At 42.3% G+C, this 20551-nt stretch overlaps 1 protein-coding gene across 11 annotated transcripts in view; it reads right to left on the bottom strand.

Moving 5' to 3' along the window:
• Positions 1 to 20551, bottom strand: part of tenm4 (teneurin transmembrane protein 4) — a 3407721-nt gene that overhangs the window by 273554 nt on the left and 3113616 nt on the right. For all 11 annotated transcript variants that reach the window (XM_072476554.1, XM_072476555.1, XM_072476556.1 and 8 more), the window contains one exon: positions 8814 to 9052. In XM_072476554.1, coding sequence (XP_072332655.1) covers positions 8814 to 9052 — 239 coding nt within the window. The remainder of the gene's footprint in view (positions 1 to 8813; positions 9053 to 20551) is intronic.

Raw genomic sequence — 20551 nt, 5'->3', positions numbered from 1 at the left:
TTTTCTCATTGTTGACATTACAAGAACACAAGAAATAGGAGCATGATTAGACCAAATAGCCCATAAATCCTGCTCTACCATTCAATACGATCATGGCTAGTCTCGGGCTGCAACTTCACTTTCCAATCTATTCCCCATATTCCTTGATTCCCTAAGAGATCAAAAGTCCATCTATCCCAGATTTAAATGAATTCAACAATGGAAAGTTCACAGCCTCTGAGGTTGGAATTCCAAAGATGACCAATTCTTTGAGTAATTTTTCCTCATCTCACTTGATCAACCTTCAAACTTCCTAGAAACTACTTTGATAAATAATCAAGAACAAACAAAGAACAAAGAAAAGTACAGCACAGGAACAGGCCCTTCGGCCCTCCAAGCCTGTGCCGGCCATGTTGCCCGTCTAAACTAAAATCTTCTACACTTCCGGGGTCCGTATCCCTCTATTCCCATCCTATTCATGTATTTGTCAAGGTGTCCCTTAAATGTCACTATCGTTCCTGCTTCCACCACCTCCTCCGGCAGCGAGTTCCAGGCACCCACTAACCTCTGTGTAAAAAACTTGCCTCGTACATCTCCTTCAAACCTTGTCCCTCGCACTTTAAATCTATGCCCCCAAGTAATTGACCCCTCTACCCTGGGAAAAAGCCTCTGACTATCCACTCTGTCCATGCCCCTCATAATTTTGTAGACCTCTATCAGGTCACCCTCAAACTCCGTCGTTCCAATGAGAACAAACCAAGTTTATTCAACCTCTCCTCTTAGCTAATGGCCTCCATACCAGGCAACATCCTGGTAAATCTCTTCTGCAGCCTCCTGAAAGCCTCCACATCCTTCTGGTAGTGTGGCGACCAGAATTGAACACTATACTCCAATGTGACCTCACTAAGGTTCTATACAGCTGCAACATGACTTGCCAATCTTTATACTCAGTGCCCCGGCCAATGAAGGCAAGCATGCCGTATGCCTTCTGGACTACCTTCTCCCCCTGTGATGCCCCTTTCTGTGACCCGTGGACCTGTACACCTAGATCTCTCTTACTGTCAATACTCTTGAGGGTTCTACCATTCTCTGTATATTCCCTACCTGCATTAGACCTTCCAAAATGCATTACCTCACATTTGTCCGGATTGAACTGCCATCTCTCCACCCAAGTCTCCAAACGATCTAAATTCTGCTGTATCCTCTGACAGTCCTCATCGCTATCCGCAATTCCACCAACCTTTGTGTCGTCTGCAAACTTACTAATCAGACCAGTTACATTTTCCTCCAAATCATTTACATATACTACAAACAGCAAAGGTCCCAGCACTGATCCCTGCGGAACAGCACTCGTCATAGCCTTCCAATCAGAAAAGCACCCTTCCATTGCTACTCTCTGCCTTCTATGACCTAGCCAGTTCTGTACCCATCTTGCCAGCTCACCCCTGATCCCATGTGACTTCACCTATTGTACCAGTCTGCCATGAGGGACCTTGTCAAAGGTTTTACTGAAGTCCATATAGACAACATCCACTGCCCTACCTGCATCAATCATCTTTGTGACCTCCTCGAAAAACTCTATCAAGTTAGTGAGAAACGACCTCCCCTTCACAAAACCATGCTGCCTCTCGCTAATATGTCTATTTGCTTCCAAATGGGAGTAGATCCTGTCTCGAAGAATTCTCTCCCGTAATTTCCCTACCACTGATGTAAGGCTCACCGGCTGGTAGTTCCCAGGATTATCCTTGCTACCCTTCTTAAACAGAGGAACAACATTGGCTATTCTCCAGTCTACCGGGACATCACCTGAAGACAATGAGGATCCAAAGATTTCTATCAAGGCCTCAGCAATTTCTGTGGTAGTTCCCATCAGGCCCCAGGGACTTATCTACCTTAATATTTTTCAAGACGCTCAACACCTCGTCTTTTTGGATCTCAATGTGACCCAGGCTATCTCCACACCCTTCTCTAGACTCAACATCTACCAATTCCTTCTCTTTGGTGAATACTGATGCAAAGTATTCATTTAGTACCTTGCCCATTTCCTCTGGCTCTACACATAGATTCCCTCGCCTGTCCTTTAGTGGGCCAACCCTTTCCCTGACTACCCTCTTGCTTTTTATGATCGCCCCTCCTTATCCTGAGAAAATGCAGGACTCAAGTGGTTTATAGTCCGAGCAAAAAGCATTAATTTGATACTAATGTGCCTTTTTTTTGCTACAAATGTTGCTTTCCTTTAATTGTCAAAATTAATCTGAAACAGGATTTCCCCAAGTTGCTGGCATTGAGACAACACTCTGCCTTTGTCTTGTTGGCAATCTAAGACAGCTAAAGTTCAAGATGGCTTGAGTGAACAATGTTCTTCTGCTCTCCCCATACCAGTGCTCAGGTGGTTTTTCGTGCATTTAGCAGGATTGTCCAGCAACTGGGGAACGTACTGCAGCAAAAGCAAAACTGAGTTATTAAAGAAGCTGTAATGGAATGTGCCGACATGAAAAACCACTCACGTAGAGTCTAGGGGTTGGGAATGGTGGTGGGTGGGTGGCGTGGGGGGGGGGGGGGGCAGGGGGGGTCATGGAAGGTCCACTATTACTTCAGGTTGAAGAGAGCTGCCATTTTTGTCTTTCTATTTAAAAATGGGTTCAAGCAAAAAATCGGGTGGGGAGGAGGAGCTCCCTGGACTGAGAAAGTACCAAATTTATCAAAGCAGTTTCTAAGAAGTTTGAAATAATAATAATCGCTTATTGTCACAAGAAGGCTTCAAGGAAGTTAGTGTGAAAAGCCTCTAGTCGCCACATTCTGGCGCCTGTTCGGGGAGGCCAGTACGGGAATTGAACCAACGCTGCTGGCCTTGTTCTGCATTACAAGCCAGCTGTTTAGCCCACTGTGCTAAACCCACCCCAAAGGTTGATCAAGTGCAGCTAGAAGCGTTTTTCAAATTGTCAATTCCTTACAGAGTAAGGAATTGTAGATTTGACACACTCCAATCTTTTCAACGCAGCTTTAATAATTCAGTGGAACATAAATGCACAATAATCTCACTTTAGGTCAATCATTATTTCAAGGGTATTATCAACAACAACTCTTATCTCTTCAAATCAACAATTTTCATTATGAAACATCGATAGTTGGAGGGCTGTCATTTGAAACCATTCAAATCCTAATCATTAAGCTTTTCATATTTTAATAATAAATGCAAGCAATCTCCTACCATCTAATCAAGAAACAAACATTTTTTAAAATCTAGGCTACACGGCCATCAAAGAATCTGCAGTTGTGTGTGCGTTTAATTAGTCCATGTGACTAAAGCATAAATAGGAAGTGTGGGATTTTGCTTAATTGCCACACTCCGTTGCAACAACAGTTAATAGGCATCCTTCACAAGCTTGCAGTGATTTTCTTTTGAAGACAGATATTTATAACTCTCATCTCCATTTTATTTAACATTGCTTAGAACATTCTGGTTTCAAGTATTCAAACTTCTGCGTCTAAACATGCTAAGAAGCTGATTTAAAAGAAAATTCAGAATGAATGCTAATAATAATAATAATAATCTTTAATGTCACAAGTAGACTTACATTAACACTGCAATGAAGTTTCTGTGAAAATACCCCAGGCGCCATATTCCGGCGCCTGTTCGGGTACACAGAAGGAGAATTCAGAATGTCCAAATTACCTAACAGCACGTCTTTCGGGACTTGTGGGAGGAAACCGCAGCACCCGGAGAAAACCCATGCAGACACAGGGAGAATGTGCAGACTCCGCACAGTCAGTGACCCAAGCCGGGAATCGAACCTGGGACCCTGGAGCTATGAAGCCATAGTGCTAATAACTATGCTACCGTGCTGACCACATGGCAATACCACCGGTGATGCTTTAGTGAGGCTTTCTACACCTTTTCTTTGAAAAATAATATTTGCATTAGTTTCACTGGGGCTTTGATTACTTGAAATAATAGGTCAATAATTATTCAGTTGGTTTATTTTTATTGCTAGATTCTCCTGTCCTTTTCCCTCAGAGGATATTATCTTCAAACTGAGGCCTCAGTCTGAACAGAAAGCTATTTTCATTCACAGCCTTTTTTCCATCTCCTACTGAAGGTCAGGAGCTTTTTGCTCCATAATTAACCAACATAATTAACCAACATTTGTTGACCTTTTAACGTCAGGCAGTCTGACTGTGATTGAAAAATTCAGAAGAATAAGTCCAAAAAAGGCTAACATACCCAATGGAGTATTCTTGAACTTCAGGACAATGCCTGGCATCTTTACAGAAATACTGATTGCTGAGTGGGCAGATCAAATTGATTTTTCTCAACAAGATACTGTGAACATACTGACCCCAGCACAAAGAGTGGAAGATGCTCGTAGCTTACGGAGTGGTAGAAAATAATGCAGTTTTCTGCTGAACATGCAAGATTCTCAGAATAAATTGGCAGTTAATCACCTAACTGATACATGCTAAATTAAGATTCAAGCTGCAAATTCTTCCATTTCCCCTTAAATAGATTTTGCATGTGCAAACTTTAAGATACTCCCGATAGCAGTAATGATAGCACCACCGAGCCCCATAAAAAAATGAATCAGCTATGTTGTAGGAAGACATATATCTGAGAATGTTTTCTCTGTTGTCCAGGTGTCTATTTCATTATTATCTGAAGAACTCACAATGATATTATGTATCTGGCTCAACTGTTCATTATAATTTTGTGGGAAGATACAGACTACCCCACAATGGTGTTGTTCTACCTCGGGTATTCAGCAGGAAGCAGAAACAGTTGATTTACGTAGGTTGTGGGATAATGAATCATGAGGAGATGACATTTTTCCTGGAAATAAATGTAGCTAAAGAAATCAATTTGCGCACGTAACAGAACTTCCGATTTTGTATTAACACCCAACGTTTTAGCTGAAAGTACTAATGAATTTTCCACTTAAATTTTTTCATGACACTGAGAGTTAATTATTCTAGGACAAAGGTTCGGCACAACATCGTGGGCCGAAGGGCCTGTTCTGTGCTGTATTTTTCGATGTTCTATGATTCAGAGCAGTGGGTAGAGAATATCAATTTGATTAAACCACTTGCATTTATTCAGGCTTCACCCCACCCACTTTATTAAAAAAAAGAGCAGCACTGCATTTCATGGCCTTTTCTCTTTCAAGACTTGGTAATTAATTATCATATCACGTCATTTGTCCGGGTATTGAAAATTCATTTTAAATATGTTTGCAGTGGAATAGGCTGATTAATTTTAGTTTAATAATTTAATAGTTTCAATGTTCCAGTAATTACATCGAGTAATTACAGCGATTTAATCTTGTGAACATTTCTGGCAGCTTTCCAGTGGTGATCTTGTGCAGACCCCAGTGTGAAGGCACCTCACTAATCATTTCACTCCAAAAGGAGAAAAAGGACACAATGTTGTTCAGAGCCAGTTTGCTGTGAACACACAAAGCTGCACCTATGCATTCAATATTTAACAAATCTAGAAATTATTTATTCTTTCGTCACACAAGTACCATTTTTCAAGATTTATGCAGCTGCCAAAAATCTTTAGGGGTTGAAATTGTGCAAAAAGATATCTGTAATGAACATTCAATGCATTTGCATGAAAATTGCTCTATCTGCAAATTGAGCAAAGATATTCACCCACATTAGGATTTATGCGGGTTTTCTTTAATATAGATGTCGGTAAAAATCTCAGGTAGGATTGACTGCTACAGAAAAGTAATTTCTTTTGTATTAGAGCTTTGATTAAGCAGCTGGGCAAAATTCCAATTTGCACAGACAGCGGTACTTTTATCTCATTGCCCACACTGTGTAACTTCACGCTCAGACCGAGGATTGAAACTTCCCTCCATGCTTTCAAGCCAGACCTTTTGAGTGCCGGGACTTCTAAATGAAAGTCAGATTTGGGATTTACTCCTGTTTAGTGAAACATTCAATGAGATTGGAAAAGCTCAATGCAATTGTAAACTTTAACTGAGATCAATGAAAGGAGTTTGCAGTCAATTTCTTGGCTAGCTTCAAATTTAGGCATCCTTATAAAGTAATGCTTCAATTCTGGATGCTATCAGTCCATTGTGGGGAGGGGGGGGGGGGTTCTGACTCAGAAGTGAGAATTTGTGCTTCTATTTACAGAATCCACTGGAATTGAAAGGATCAATATTATTTTTTTTGAACCTTGAATTAAATTTTTCAGTTTTGTTAAAAATGAGAAATCAATGTTAAAAAAAATATAGGTGTCAGTACAATACCCTATCTGGCATCACATTACTGATGATAATTACTACTGAGGTATCAAAAAAAACCGACGGGTGTGAATGACCTTTTTCTATAACTCCCAGCACAGAACGCTGGGACAATGGACAGCTACTATAATTGCCAGTGGTGACTACTGGTGACCTGCAATGATCGGAATTGGAGTATCAACTATTCACTGCATCTATTAACAATTTAAATCATGGGTTAGAAAGCCACATATCTAAATTTGCCAATGACACAAAGATAGGCAGTACTGCAGGCAGTGTAGGTGGACAAAACATTACAAAAACATTAATAAAGTGAGTTGGCAAAACTGTGGCAAATGAATTTCAACGTGGGCAAGTGTCAGGTCTTTCACTTTGGACACATGATCATTGAATCTCTACATCACAGAAGGAGGCCATTCAGCCATCGAGTCTGCACTGACCCTCTGAAAGAGCACCCAACTAAGGCCCACTCTCCCGCCCTATCCCTGCAACCCCACCTAACCTGTACATCTTTGGATACGAAGGGGCAATTTAGGATGGCCAATCCACTTAACTTGCACATCTCTGGGCTGTGGGAGGAAACCGGAGCACCTGGAAGAAACCCATGCAGACATGGGAAGAAAGTGCAAACTTCACACAGACGGTCACTCAAGGCCGCAATTGAACCCGTATCCCTTGTGCTGTGAGGCAGCATTGCTAACCACTGTGCCACCGTGCCTCACAAAGAAAGTACAGAACAGCTAAGGTAGTTCCTAAATGGTGAGAAGCTGGAAATAGTGAAGAGCCAAAGGGATTTGGGGTCCTGGTACACAGATCACAAAACTGTCATGATCAGGTACAGAAAATAATAAACAAGGCCAGTGATATGCTGGACTTTATGTCTACAGAACTAGAGTACAAGTGGGCAGGAGTCATGTTTCAATTATACAAAGCCCTAATTAGGCCACACCTGGAGCGTTGAAGCAATTCAGATATCAGAGTTCTGGAAGGGTTGAGTGATTTTGGAGGGAGTGCAGCCTGGATTTACCAAAATGATACTTGGACTCCAAGAATTAAATTACGATGTCAGATTACACAAACATGGATCGTATTCTCTGAATTCAGAAGGTTAAGGAGCGATTGAATCAAAGTTTTCATGACATTAAGACGAACCGATAGGACGTAGAGGGAATAGTCGAAAAATTACAGTCAGACCCTTCAGTCATGAAACCAAGAAATGCTTCCAAGTACAATGGGAGGTAGACATACAACTCTCTTCTTAAAATGGCAATTATGGTAGATCAGTTATTAATTTTAAAACTAAAATTGATAACTATTTGTTAACCAAAGGCGTTAATGATATATTTGTTCATCAAAAGCATTCAGTAAAGATGGGTATATGGAGTTAGGTCACAGATCAGCCCTAACCTCTTGAATGACAGAATTGGCTTGATGAATCAAATGGCTTCCCATCTTCCTAAATAAATATGTTTGGTCTACGTCTCCCCTCTTCTGAAAAATGTGCTGATTCCATGAATATCACAAGCCCGCTGGTACCTCATTCAGTGATCTTTCTTCATAAGGGTGGCAAGGCGGTACAGTGTTTAGCACTGCTGCCTCACAGCTCCAGGATCCCAGGTTCAATTCCAGACTGTGTGTGTGTGGAGTTTGCACTTTCTCCCCGTGTCTATGTGGGTTTCCAGTAAATTGCCCCTTTGGATAAATGTTAGGTGGGGTTGCTGGGTTACTATGATAGGATGGAGGCATGGGTTTAGATAGGGTGCTCTTTCCAAGGGCCAGTGCAGACTCAATGGGCCTCCTTCTGCACTGTAAAATTCTATAGTTCAGTGATTCTAAGGTGAGTTTAAACAGGCTGTTCAAACATGGATAACAACACCACAGATCTTAATTCAGTTTGCACCTGATGGGTGCTTCCATTCTCCAGTTGGAAAGACTGGCTAGCCATCAGGAGAGGTCACTTTGGTTACCTTTCCTTTTGTTAATCTGGGAGGGAAGCTACTAAGACCAATTGCTGCATATCAACTATCACTTGGCTGAGAGCTCCTAACTCAATGCATAAGAGGGACCATGACCTTAGTTTCTGTCCATTGGATAATCACACTGCATTAACTCACTAAGTCACCAGAGAGATACAAACTTGTTTCCAATCTTTAAAATAATATACAAAGGATTAAAGCAAGGTAACATTTTCCTTTCTATATTTTCCCCTCAGAATATGATGGGATAAGAGTATTGTTTTCACATTTAAGATTTATATCCATGACAACTGCAGGTTCACTTCAGAGCAAAACGCAATAATGTTTGAGGTGGCCACACAGCAAAGAAGTTTCAAACTCAAAAAGAGAGTTTATCAAGTTCTACTCTGACAACAGCCACACACATATGAGTCAACACACTTCCAGCAGTGTTTTTAGTGTTCCTTCCAGAAAGTTGACCTTGGGTCCAAACTCCAGGTGTGCTGAACAAAAGGCAGAAACTTAGGCCACAGCAAAGCAAAACAAAATGGGAATGGTTTAATTCTGAGAAATCATGCTTTAAAAAGAAAAACAAGGTTAGGAAGAATAAATGCGCTGAGCAACTTACCAATGAAGTAGGCAAGTAGAATCACCAGTGTTACAGAAATGATGATGGCACTCAAGGCAGTGCACTTCCAGTTGCAGTACTTGTGTGGCTTTTTCAGATTGAATGCAGACCGTGAGAAAGTGCTGCGAGGCAAAGGTCGAGGAGGTGGAGAGTACACAGTGCTTGAAGTGAGGGGGTAACCGGGGCCAGTGGTACAAAAAAGTGGAGAAGATCCAGATCCAGGTTTAAATAAGAAATGCCTGATGAATTAAGACAGATTACTTATCAGAGTTCTGATTACAGAGGCTTTAGACATGACCATTTATTGATTTTTCTGCTGCCAAACTTTATTACACTAACTTTCACTTGTATTGAAAATGTTTACAATAGCCTACACGAACTGCAACAAATAGGTTTGGATTACAACAGGCAATAATTAAAAGCAACAAAATGAATACGTTTCTCTGAATTTTATTCTGTTACATTTTCTCAAATATAATTGAACTTGAAAGTATCAGTAAACTGGTACTTGGACCTGGTTAAACCCAACTTTGCGAACATTTACTGCATAATTTTGTTATTTTTACTTCTTGTAAATTTTTTGTGTACAATAGCTTTATTTTGAATACAATATACCACGTTACATGCAAATCACCTCAAATCTACCTGTACTCAAATCTTCATTTGAAAGGAAACTTGCCATTATATAATGTTTTCATGACCTCAGGATGTTCCAAGTGCTTTAAAGCAAATTAAGTGTTTTAACATCTAGTCATTGTTGTAATGTATGAAATGTATAGCAAGCACCTAGGTTGTAAGCCTATTTTTATTGGAAGATGGTGCATGTTACGAGTGAAAAGATATGGTACATGCTGTTCTTACCAGTTCTGTGACCTTTGATGTGATTAACCAACTATAAGGGAGGAATATGACTCCTGGAAGAGGTGGGTACCCAGGTGTTAAAACAAGATTGCAACACCTCTGCTATCAGAGAAAATAATTCCATTTGTGCCCATGTGGAACCTTCCAAGGATCAACTGTTGACTACAGTCCGGAAAAACTTTTTAAATGGATATATTTTGCAGGCTATCTCTGACCAGTCTCCCTGACAGTGAGTCAGTGTTGGCATCTTTAGTGGTCCAGATGCCGATTTCCACACACAATTAGGAAGAATAACTCCTCTCAGGAGATAGTTACATAGTGCTAACTTATTTTCTCAACATTCTCTCTGAAGGAACTTCCTTACAGATGCAGTACTTTAGAAACACATTTAGCACATTATGTATTAATTTCCGTAAAGTTCCCCAGGATAGATTGTCTGCCTAAACTAATATTTGAAGTCGCTAACTGTCAAAGCTGTCACATGAATGTTTGCTTTAAGAGTGCTGCAACCTGTCTCACATTAATCTGCAAAATATTAAGCCTTCAGTTTTTTTAAATCGTCCCAGTCACTTTAAAAATCACTTTAAATACATTAATTGCATAAAGAAAGGATAGTGAATGGCTAACTGTAGATTGTCCTTTTTATCTTTCTTTAAGAAAGATCTTTCACCCTTGTTTTTCTCTTCAGCTAGTCCCAGGGCTCTGACACCATTGGTCAGAATCAGCAGCCAGGGACATTCTGATTGAGGAAGTGCCTGGCCTGCAAAATCATGGTGACAAGACTCAAAATTATTGTGGAAAAGCATGATCATCATCCTAATAATCTACTCATGTACAAGTGAAATTTTAGATACTGAGCATCACGCTATAAATATGCCAACAAAACAAAAAGGTCACATTCTGACTGGCTCAAATAATCATGTCATTTGCTTAAATCACAGGTGACAAAAGCTACTGGTTGCCTTGTTGTTTGCTCATTCAATCTGATACATGGCTGAAAGGAGAAACATATTGCCCAAGCTTTTCATCTTGTCCACATCAGGACAAAAACGCTAAACTTCAAACAAACACAAGTGTCATAGCAGTGGAGGCATTATGATATTACAATTAAAAGAAAAGCAGAATTCCTTTGAAATTAGTAAGTTGGCTGCCACGGGGGTCATCTAACTTTTGCACTTCAACAGCCCAGCAGGTTTTCTGGAAGGCTTCAAATTGGATTATAATGGACAGGGGCTTCGCTTGAATGGGCATGCCTAAACAGCACGGTGGTATTTTACATCTGCTGTGTCAAGTTTTATTCCATAACACAGAGACGATGAACCCTCAGATCCTTTGACTCCAGGTCTGCCATATGGCAAAGGAGGATTTTGGAGGCTTAGTGTCCACATTGAAGTGTTTATGACTACTTTCTACTGTCATAATAATGAAAGAAAAAACAATGAATTACATCCAGAAATATTAGATAAGGCCTGAGCTTTTTTTTAAAATGGACATACAAGCCACTGTCTGAATTGCTGCATGGTGATTCTCTGAGATAAAATGGAAACTGATCCTGTTTCAGACAAGATACTGCTAAACGCATGCTGAAATGAATTGCCATCTTTGGTGGAAACAATGGGACATAATGGCCATCTCATCAAGAGATTCCCTGTGTAATGCCCAGGTGGATTTTTTTCTGCGTTTGCCTTCTCATTTGGAATATACAAAGAATGGGTTAAAGGCCAGCTGAAAGGTTGCCCCAGATTGCCTGCGAGAACAAGTGCTGGAAGTTTGACATGGAAGTAAAAGCCAACATGCAAATCACAGTACCTCTGCAAATAGCCAACTTGATCTCGCTCTCTCTGACTGTGGAAGTCAGTCAAGTCAGTAAGTACTGCTGCTGACAAGAGAACTGAGAAACTTCTCTGCCAAAGTACAGAACACTGCAATCGCATAACCAGCTATTTGCCTGCAGAAGTCAACTCTACTGGAACCTTGGGAACTTCCTGTGGCGTTATGTAGGGGGAAACATGCACAATGTGATTGCTGCTAGAGTGCTGCACTTGTTACCCCTTTCTCTTATTTTCTTTTGAAAACTCACATAATTAATGGGATAAGGATCCGATACAGGTGAAATATCCCAAAAAGTCAGCGGGCACAATAGAAGTTCATCGATGGAATCGGAGGCCTCTCAGAGCTCATCGACAGACAAATCTGGCGGAGGCAGCCTCTGGGGCTCCGGCCACTCCACTAACGGCCGATGTGCTTTCAAGTACCTTGGCAAAATAATTAGATAATCACTGGCAGGTTGTATCGGAGGACCTCTGGAAATCGATGGAGGAGGCCTTGGCCACCATCTGAGTGGCTCTGGAGAAGACAAACGAAACCATGAAAGACCATGGAGCCATGATAAAAGGCATAGAAGTGGTCCTTTCGAGACATAGTGATCAGATTGCCTCACTGGAAGCAGAGATGTCTCTGGTGGCTGAAGCGAATGAATTGCTGAAGGCCAAGGTAATTGATTTAGAGGATCGGTCCAGGAGGCAGAACGTTCAAATTGTGGCGCTGCTGGAAGGGATGTAGCACTTTGGCGATGTTCGGGAAGATGGTGGGGGAATGTGGATTCACGTCCTCTCCTGAGTTGGATCAAGTCCACCATACACTCCGGTAATGACCACATCCTGAGGATCCACCGCATGCGTAATAGTTAAGTTCCATAGCTTCAAGGAGAAAGAGCAGGTTCTGAGATGGGCAAGGGAGCATCATGACATCAAATGGGAAGACCACTTCATCAAGTTTTACCAAGATGTGGGAACGGGGTTGGCGAAGAAGAGGGCTGCATTCAACAAAGCCAAGGCCAGCTTGTGCAAAACGGAGTCCTATTCAGTGTGGTGTACCCGGCGCAACTAAGACTGACTTCCCAGGGAAAGTACTATTTATTTGATGTGCCGAGAGAGCGTGGTGTGATTTGAGTTTTCTGGGTGTTGGGGATGGGCATGTTGAATTGTTGGGGTTCCGTGTTTATTTTTGCACTTTCCTGTTCTTGTTTGCATTAAACGTTCACAGTTTGGGCTTAGATTTGGGGTTTAGTTTTATGTGTGGTTCTGTTCTGATTGTTATGGAAACATATAGCTCCGTGTTGGAGTGCAATGGTTTGTGAGCATTTGTTTTCACTCTAGTTGGGAGCCTTCCTGCTAACCTAAGAGCTAGTTAACAGGAGTCGTGTTGATGGGTTGACCCAGCTCATTCTAATAGCTTTTTATTTAATGAACTTAAGAGTTTGTGTTTTGTTTAGGTTTAGGATTGTAAGAAGTAAGTTTTAGTTGTTTCGGTTCGCCTTGGGTATTTGGGGGAGGTAGTGTCCGGGTGCAAGGACAAGCGGAGTGGATAGTGGGGCGGTTTGCTGACGGCGCCTGCATATTTTTCTTTGTTTAGTCTTGCGAGTTGATTTGGCAGCCAACTTTGGTGGGCCTGGTTGCTGTACCTGTTGGGCAATCTCACTTGGTTCCATATTTGGGGGGGGGGGGGGGGGGGGGCAATTTTGGTCACCTGGAATGTTAGGGGGTTGAATGTGAAAGTATCAAGAGTATTCATTCGCCTTAAGAGTTTAAATTGCGATGTGGTGTTTTTGCAGGAGACTCAATTACTGTCAGAGACCAGACAAGGTTGTGTCAGGGGTGGGTGGGGCAAGTCTTTCATTCAGGCTTCATTGGTAGGACCCAGGGTGTGGCAATATTAATTATTAAATGGGGGCAGCACGGTGGCACAGTGGTTAGCACTGCTGCCTACGGCGCGGAGAACCCAGGTTTGATTCCGGCCCTGGGTCACTGTCCGTGTGGAGTTTCACGTTCTCCCAGTGTCTGGATGGGTTTCACCCCCACAACCCAAAGATGTGCATGGTAGGTAGATTGGCCACGTTAAAATTGCCCCTTAATTGGAAAAAAATAATGGGGTACTCAAAATTTAATTTTTTAAAAAGCGAATTATTAAAAGGGTTCCGTTTTCTGCCACCAAAGCCTTGGCCATCCCCAATGGCGGACATGTTATTGTCTGTGGCTCTCTGGCGGGCACTCCGGTGGTTCTGGTTAATATCCATGCTCCAAACTGGGGACAATGCACTGTAGCGCAGGTCGTGGTACGGTAGACATGTGGCAGCATGTTAGCACAGGTGGCGGCACAGTAGCACAATGTTGCTTCACAGCGCCAGTGACCCGGGTCCGATTCCTGGCTTGGGTCACTATCTGTGCGGAGCCTGAACGTTCTCCCCATGTCTGCGTGGGTTTCCTCCGGTTGCTCTGGTTTCCTCCCACAAGTCCTGAAAGATGTGCTTGTTAGGTGATTTGGACCATTCTGAATTCTCACTCAGTGTACCCTAGCAGGCACCGGAATGTGGCGACTAAGGGCTTTTCACAGTAACTTCATTGCAGTGTTAATGTAAGGCTACTTGTAACACCAATAAAGATTATTAATAATTAATAATCTGCTGGCTGCCATCCTCGATTTGGATTTGCATCAACTTATTTCGGGTGGGGACATAAATTGTGTTCTGAACCTTCGTCTGGATCAGACAAGTCCAAGTCTTTGACTCCAGCAAGGGTGTCTGGAGCTTTGTTGCTTTTCATGGAACAGATGGAGGGTTAGATCCATGATCTTTTTACACCCAGGTAATAAACGTTTTCCATTTTTCTCACATGTGCATCAGGTATACTTGCAGATTAATTTTTTGTGTGATGGATAGGTCTCTCCTCCCTTCTGTGGTGATGGCTGGTTACTCAGCAATTGTGATTTCAGGCCATGCCCCGCACTTTGTTGATTTGGTACAGCATCCGCCATGGAGGTTGGACATGATATTATTAACGGACAAGAAATTTTGTGAACACATGTCCACCGCCATTGGGGAATATATAAAATTTAAGAAAAGTGAGTCAATCTCACCTTTTACCCTGTGGGAAGCCCTCAAGGTGGTCTTCAGGGGGTTGGGGGGGGGGGGGGGGGAGGGGGGAGATTATCTCCTAAAAGGTGCACATGGTGAAGACATCGAAGGCAGAGCAGCAGAGGCTGGTAAACTCCATTCTTGAGGTGGACCACCGGTACTCATTTGCCCCAATCCCTGAGTTGTTCACAAGTAGGAAAAAACTGCAGATATAATTGGAGCTATTGTCAACAGTGTGGTGGGCCAGCTGCGATGCTCGAGGGGTATGATTTATGAATATGGGGAAAGGCCAGTTGCCTCTTAGCTCACTGGCTGAAGAGACAGGCAGCTTCCCAGGAGATCGTACAGGTACGTAATTCGAATGTCAGCCTGTTTTCTGCCCCGACTCACATTGATTTTGAATTGTTCTATGGGGATCTCTATAGATAGGAGATTTTGGTTGAGGGATCAGTCATGACTGACTTTTTGGACAGCCTATCCATCCCAGCTATTGAGGGGGAGAGGAGCCCATTGGGCCCAGAGGAAATCATGAAATTCATTGGGGTGATGCAGGCTGGTAAAGCTGCAGGCTCAGATGGTTTTCCCACTGAATGTTATGAGAGGTTTGCGGAGCAGTTGATTTAATCTTAGATATGTTTAATGATTCCTTATCTCATCGTTTGTTGGCCTCTACCCTCACACAGGCCTCTGGGTGCTTCTGTAAACTATCTCCAAAATGCTCCCCCACTAACAAATCTATCACTTGCCCTGGTTCATTACCAAGTACCAAATCCAATATGGCCTCCCCTCTGGTCGGACAATCTACATACTGTGTTAGAAAAGCTTCCTGGACACACTGCACAAACACCACCCCATCCAAACTATTTGATCTAAAGAGTTTCCACTCAATGATTGGGAAGTTGAAGTCACCCATGACTACTACCCTGTGACTTCTGCATCTTTCCAAAATCTGTTTCCCAATCTCTTCCTCCACATCTCTGCTACTATTGGGGGGCCTGTAGAAAACTCCTAACAAGGTGACTGCTCCTTTCCTATTTCTGATTCAACCCATACTAGCTCAGTAGGCAGATACTCCTCGAACTCCCTTTCTGCAGCTGTCATACTATCTCTAATTAACAATGCCACACACCCCCACCTCTTTTACCACCCTCCCTAATCTTATTGAAACATCTATAACCAGGAACCTCCAACAACCATTTCTGCCCCTCTTCTATCCAAGTTTCCATGATGGCCACCACATCGTAGTCCCAAGTACCGCTCCATGCCTTAAGTTCACCCACCTTATTCCTGATGCTTCTTGCGTTGAAGTATACACACTTCAACCCATCTCCGTGCCTGCAAGTACTCTCCTTTGTCAGTGTTCCCTTCCCCACTGCCTCACTACACGCTTTGGCGTCCTGAATATCGGCTACCTTAGTTGCTGGACTACAAATCCGGTTTCCATTCCCCTGCCAAATTAGTTTAAACCCTCCCGAAGAGTACTAGAAAACGTCCCTCCCAGGATATTGGTGCCCCTCTGGTTCAGATGCAACCCGTCCTGCTTGTACAGGTCCCACCTTCCCCAGAATGTGCTCCAATTATCCAAATACCTGAAGCCCTCCCTCCTACACCATTCCTGCAGTCACGTGTTCAACTGCACTCTCTCCCTATTCCTAGCCTCGCTATCACGTGGCACCGGCAACAAACCAGAGATGACAACTCTGTCTGTCCTGGCTTTTAACTTCCAGCCTAACTCCCTAATCTCGTTTATTACCTCCACACCCCTTTTCCTACCTACGTCGTTGGTACCAATGTGCACCACGACTTCTGGCTGCTCACCCTCCCCTTAAGGATCCTGAAGACACGATCAGAGACATCCCTGGCCCTGGCACCCAGGAGGCAACATACCTTCCGGGAGTCTCGCTCGCCACCACAGAATCTCCTATCTATTCCCCTAACCATTGAATCTCCGACTACTATTGCTTTTCTATTCTCCCCCCTTCCCTTCTGAGCCCCAGAGCCAGACTCAGTGCCAGGGACCTGGCCGCTAGGGCCTTCCCCCGGTAGGTCATTCCCCCCCCCAACAGCATCCAAAATGGTATACTTGTTTTGAAGGGGAACGGCCACGAGGGATCCCTGCACTGGCTGCCTGTTTGTTTTCTTTCCCCTGGCTGTAACCCAGCTACTCTTGTCCTGTACCTTGGGTGTGGTTACCTCCCTGTAACTCCTCTCTATCACCCCCTCTGCCTCCCTAACACGATCTCTGAGGAGCTGGAGTTGGGTGTACTTCCCGCAGGTATAGTCAGCGGGGACACTGGTGGTATCCCTCACCACCCACATCCTACAGGAGGAGCATACAACTGGCCTAGCCTCAATCCCCTCTTACCTTACAGAATGTAGTTGCCCTGTGGACCAATTGGAACTCCGCCCTCTGACTTTGCTCCCAGTCAGCTGCACTCTCTATAAACTCCCGGCTCTCTTCTCGCTCTTTGAGGAAATTAAATGAAAGGAGGACCTTGCTCCCTCCTCACCTGACTCCCTCAGTCACCAAACTCTCACTCTAGTACTCACATGCACCAAATGCAGCACTCAGTGCAAACAAAGTCTGCACTGTAGTGTATCATTTTTATACTGTGAATCTAGCCTCTGAAAACTGGCCTAATCCAATTAACTAATTAACAAGCTCCAGCTGCAAGTACCTACAAGTAGAACCTTTGTTTAAAGCTGATTGAAAATTCACTTTCTTCTAAACCAAACAGCAACTTAAGTTAATTAACTAAATAAAAGAAAGACTAGACTTTTGATAAAAATTAACCCTTACACTCCCTCAGTCACCAAACTCTCACTATAGCACTCAAATACACCAAATTCAGCATTCAGTGCAAACTGATAGCAAATTTTAAATTAACTGCATGCTAAAGGGTGTTTGGAACACATGCCAGCCTTCTCAAAATTAAAGTGATTATTGACAGAAGGAAAAGGAAATTGGAGGTTTCAGTCTTTCTCTTTCTCCTAATAATTAGTCTTTATTACTGTCACAAGTAGGCTTACATTAACACTGAAATGAAGTTACTGTGAAAAGCCCCTAGTCACCACATTCCAATGTCTGTTCGGTTACACAGAGGGAGAATTCAGAATGTCCAATTCACCTTACAAGCACGTCTTTCGGGACTTGTGGGAGGAAAGAAGAGTACCCGGAGGAAACCCATGTAGACACAGGGAGAACATGTGTCCATAACACAATTTATACTACAGGAGAAAGGCTGTCGATTCTCATTGGCAAAGGCAATGCCATGGAGAAAGCAATGGGGAATTAAAGGCACAAGGCTTGAATATATTCTTCTTGTTTGCAGAGGAGGGGTTCTTATATGGATATATGCTTCTTCTGGAAAGGCATAGCAATACCCTGGCCAATCAAAGTCGACTTGCCACCCAATTAGCACCTTTTTGTCCAGTGGTATAAATTATTGTGTTGTTTGAAATTTGGCATTCTTACATTTGTCCTGAGTGCAGGATGAAAAGTTTATGCAAAATGTCTCTCTTCTCAGCAATAATCAATCTATGTTCTTTTGCATTCCCACAAAAATAACAAATGTGCAAAAATATCACCAATTCTGCAAAAATCACAAATATAAAAATAAAATGCAGCCCACTATTACATTTCCCCTAACATCAATAACATTTGGGTTTAAAAAAAATGTATTTTATTAACAAAACAATTTCCTTCCTAACATCCTCAGTTTTTCCCAAGCTTATATTCTTCTTTTTCTCTATCATTACTGCACTAGCAATGTGCCTTTCATTGTTGCTCCTCTGATCTTCAAGTATTTTTCCCTTCCTACTTCTCAGGTCTCCATTCGACCTTTGACCACTCTGCTAATGGCGCCATTACTATCACCTTCCTGCATGAACCTCGATAGAAAATATGATTACTTTATTTCATTAATTTCCACCACACTGACTGTATGTATACATTCAACCTCTTCACTAAAGACTGTGAATTCTGGGTCAATAAAAATTTTCAAAACTGCGATCAATTGATTTTTTTATTAGTTAAGGGTATCAAGGGATGTGGATCAAAGGCAGATAAATGGATTTGTGATATGGATCAGCCATGATTTAATTAAATGATGGATCAGCTCACATGACTGAAGGCCTACCCCTGTTCTGATATTCAATAACAGTTTCACGTGCCTGAATATAGCCGTAAGCTGAAAGGCCACTGTTGATGGAATCGCATTTTCTGCATTCCCTGTTAGCAAAGCCACAAACCATCCAATAGTATGTATGAAGTAATATAAAAGAGAGCTTTATGCTTCTGATAAAAACAATGCTTCGACACATCAAGGTGTAAATACAGTTAGCTGTCTAAAATAAGTTAAACCACGCCTATACTGCAGTGATTTATTTTAAAAAACTGTGAGATCCTGAATTAATTCACTTTCAGTGTTGGCCACTGGACTGATAATATTTGCTTAGATTGGCAGCATATTTTCTGGTCTTTGTATGCCAGTGTAAACCTGTTTTACAAGTACTTTGATTGAATACCTCACACAACCAGTGTCATAAACATGCCAGCTTTGTCTTTTAGGCCATCACCAAGAAAGCTCTGTTTTATACTGTAATAACTTCTCGGTTGCTGTCTATTATCCTGGGACAAGTAAATACACTGTTTCATTGCCAGCACTTTCGATGTCTGGTGACAATCATGTATCCCAATCGTGTGAGACAATATTACGCAATGGCATAATATACGCATCCACAGAGCAGTGAGTCAGTGAGTCCAAATGGTGCTGCTGTTTTGCAGGAAGACCAGCGGTAAATTGGAAAGGGAACTGTGAAAGAGCGGTGCAATGAACTTGCTCTCCCGAAACTGCAGGGCAGGCAGTGAAATGAAAAAGTGGAATAGAAAAATAACACAGAAGCCGCCACAAGGTCCATTTTATCTGTGCAAGCTCTTTGAAAGAGCTATTCAATTAGTTCCACTCCAGTGCTTTTTCCTTATTGTTCTGCATATTTCTCCTTTTCGTTAGATATCTAATTGTCTTTTGCAAGTTATTATTATATTTACTTTCACAACCCTTTTAGGCATTCCAGATTGGAACAACCTACTGCCTGAAATAAATTCTCATCCATCCTCTGCATTACTTTGTCAATTATGTTTAATCTGGATCATCTCATTTCTGACTGTGGAAGGTTTATCCCAAATGTTACACAATTGTTGGTATAAAATAAAAACTATACATCTAAAAATATAAAAATCATTGCCCAAACAATACATAATTAGGTAATTAGTCCACAATCGCATTAACAAATGCTCTATAATTTATGTTGAGGCCAATTAATATAGGCATACTAACAAGAGCAAACAAATTTGCAAATAACAGAAAATTGCACTGACAGTCATGATAGTTCATCTGCAAGGTTACATATTAGAAAGAATGGAATGAGGGGGAAATTTCCTCTTTCAGGCCACTTACAAAGCTGGCATTTCTGATGCTGGTACAAAAGCAAAATATCATGAATGCTGGAAATCTGAAATATAAACAGAAATGCTGGAAATACTAAGCAGTTGTGGTAGCATCTGCTGAGAGAAAGCACTTCAGGTTGATGGTCCTCTTCTATGACTGCACCGATGTGTCAGTGGGAGAACCGTCCTCTAACACACTGAGCACTTGGAACAGGGAGGGTGAACAGCCGGAGGTTATAGTCCATATCCATGCCAGTGACATAGGTCAAAAGAGGGATGAGGTTGTTCAGGCAGATTTTGATGGGGGAGGAAGTTGTCTAGCAAGCAGGATCTTAAAATAATCATCACTGTATTACTCCAGGTGTCACCCATTCTTGAGGTAAGAAATAGGATTCGGGATCAGATGAATGGGTGTCTAGAGAGATATTGCAGGAGAGAAGGTTTTAGCTGGTGAGGCAGTGGCCCAGTGGTATTAGTAATCCAGAGACCCAGGGAAAGATCTGCGGCCCTGGGTTC

The sequence above is a fragment of the Scyliorhinus torazame genome, chromosome 15 (assembly GCF_047496885.1).
Source record: "Scyliorhinus torazame isolate Kashiwa2021f chromosome 15, sScyTor2.1, whole genome shotgun sequence".
In the NCBI taxonomy this organism is placed as follows: Eukaryota; Metazoa; Chordata; class Chondrichthyes; order Carcharhiniformes; family Scyliorhinidae; genus Scyliorhinus; species Scyliorhinus torazame.
The sequence above is the reverse complement of the archived record's forward strand: the minus strand, read 5'-3'. Positions and strand labels throughout refer to the sequence as shown.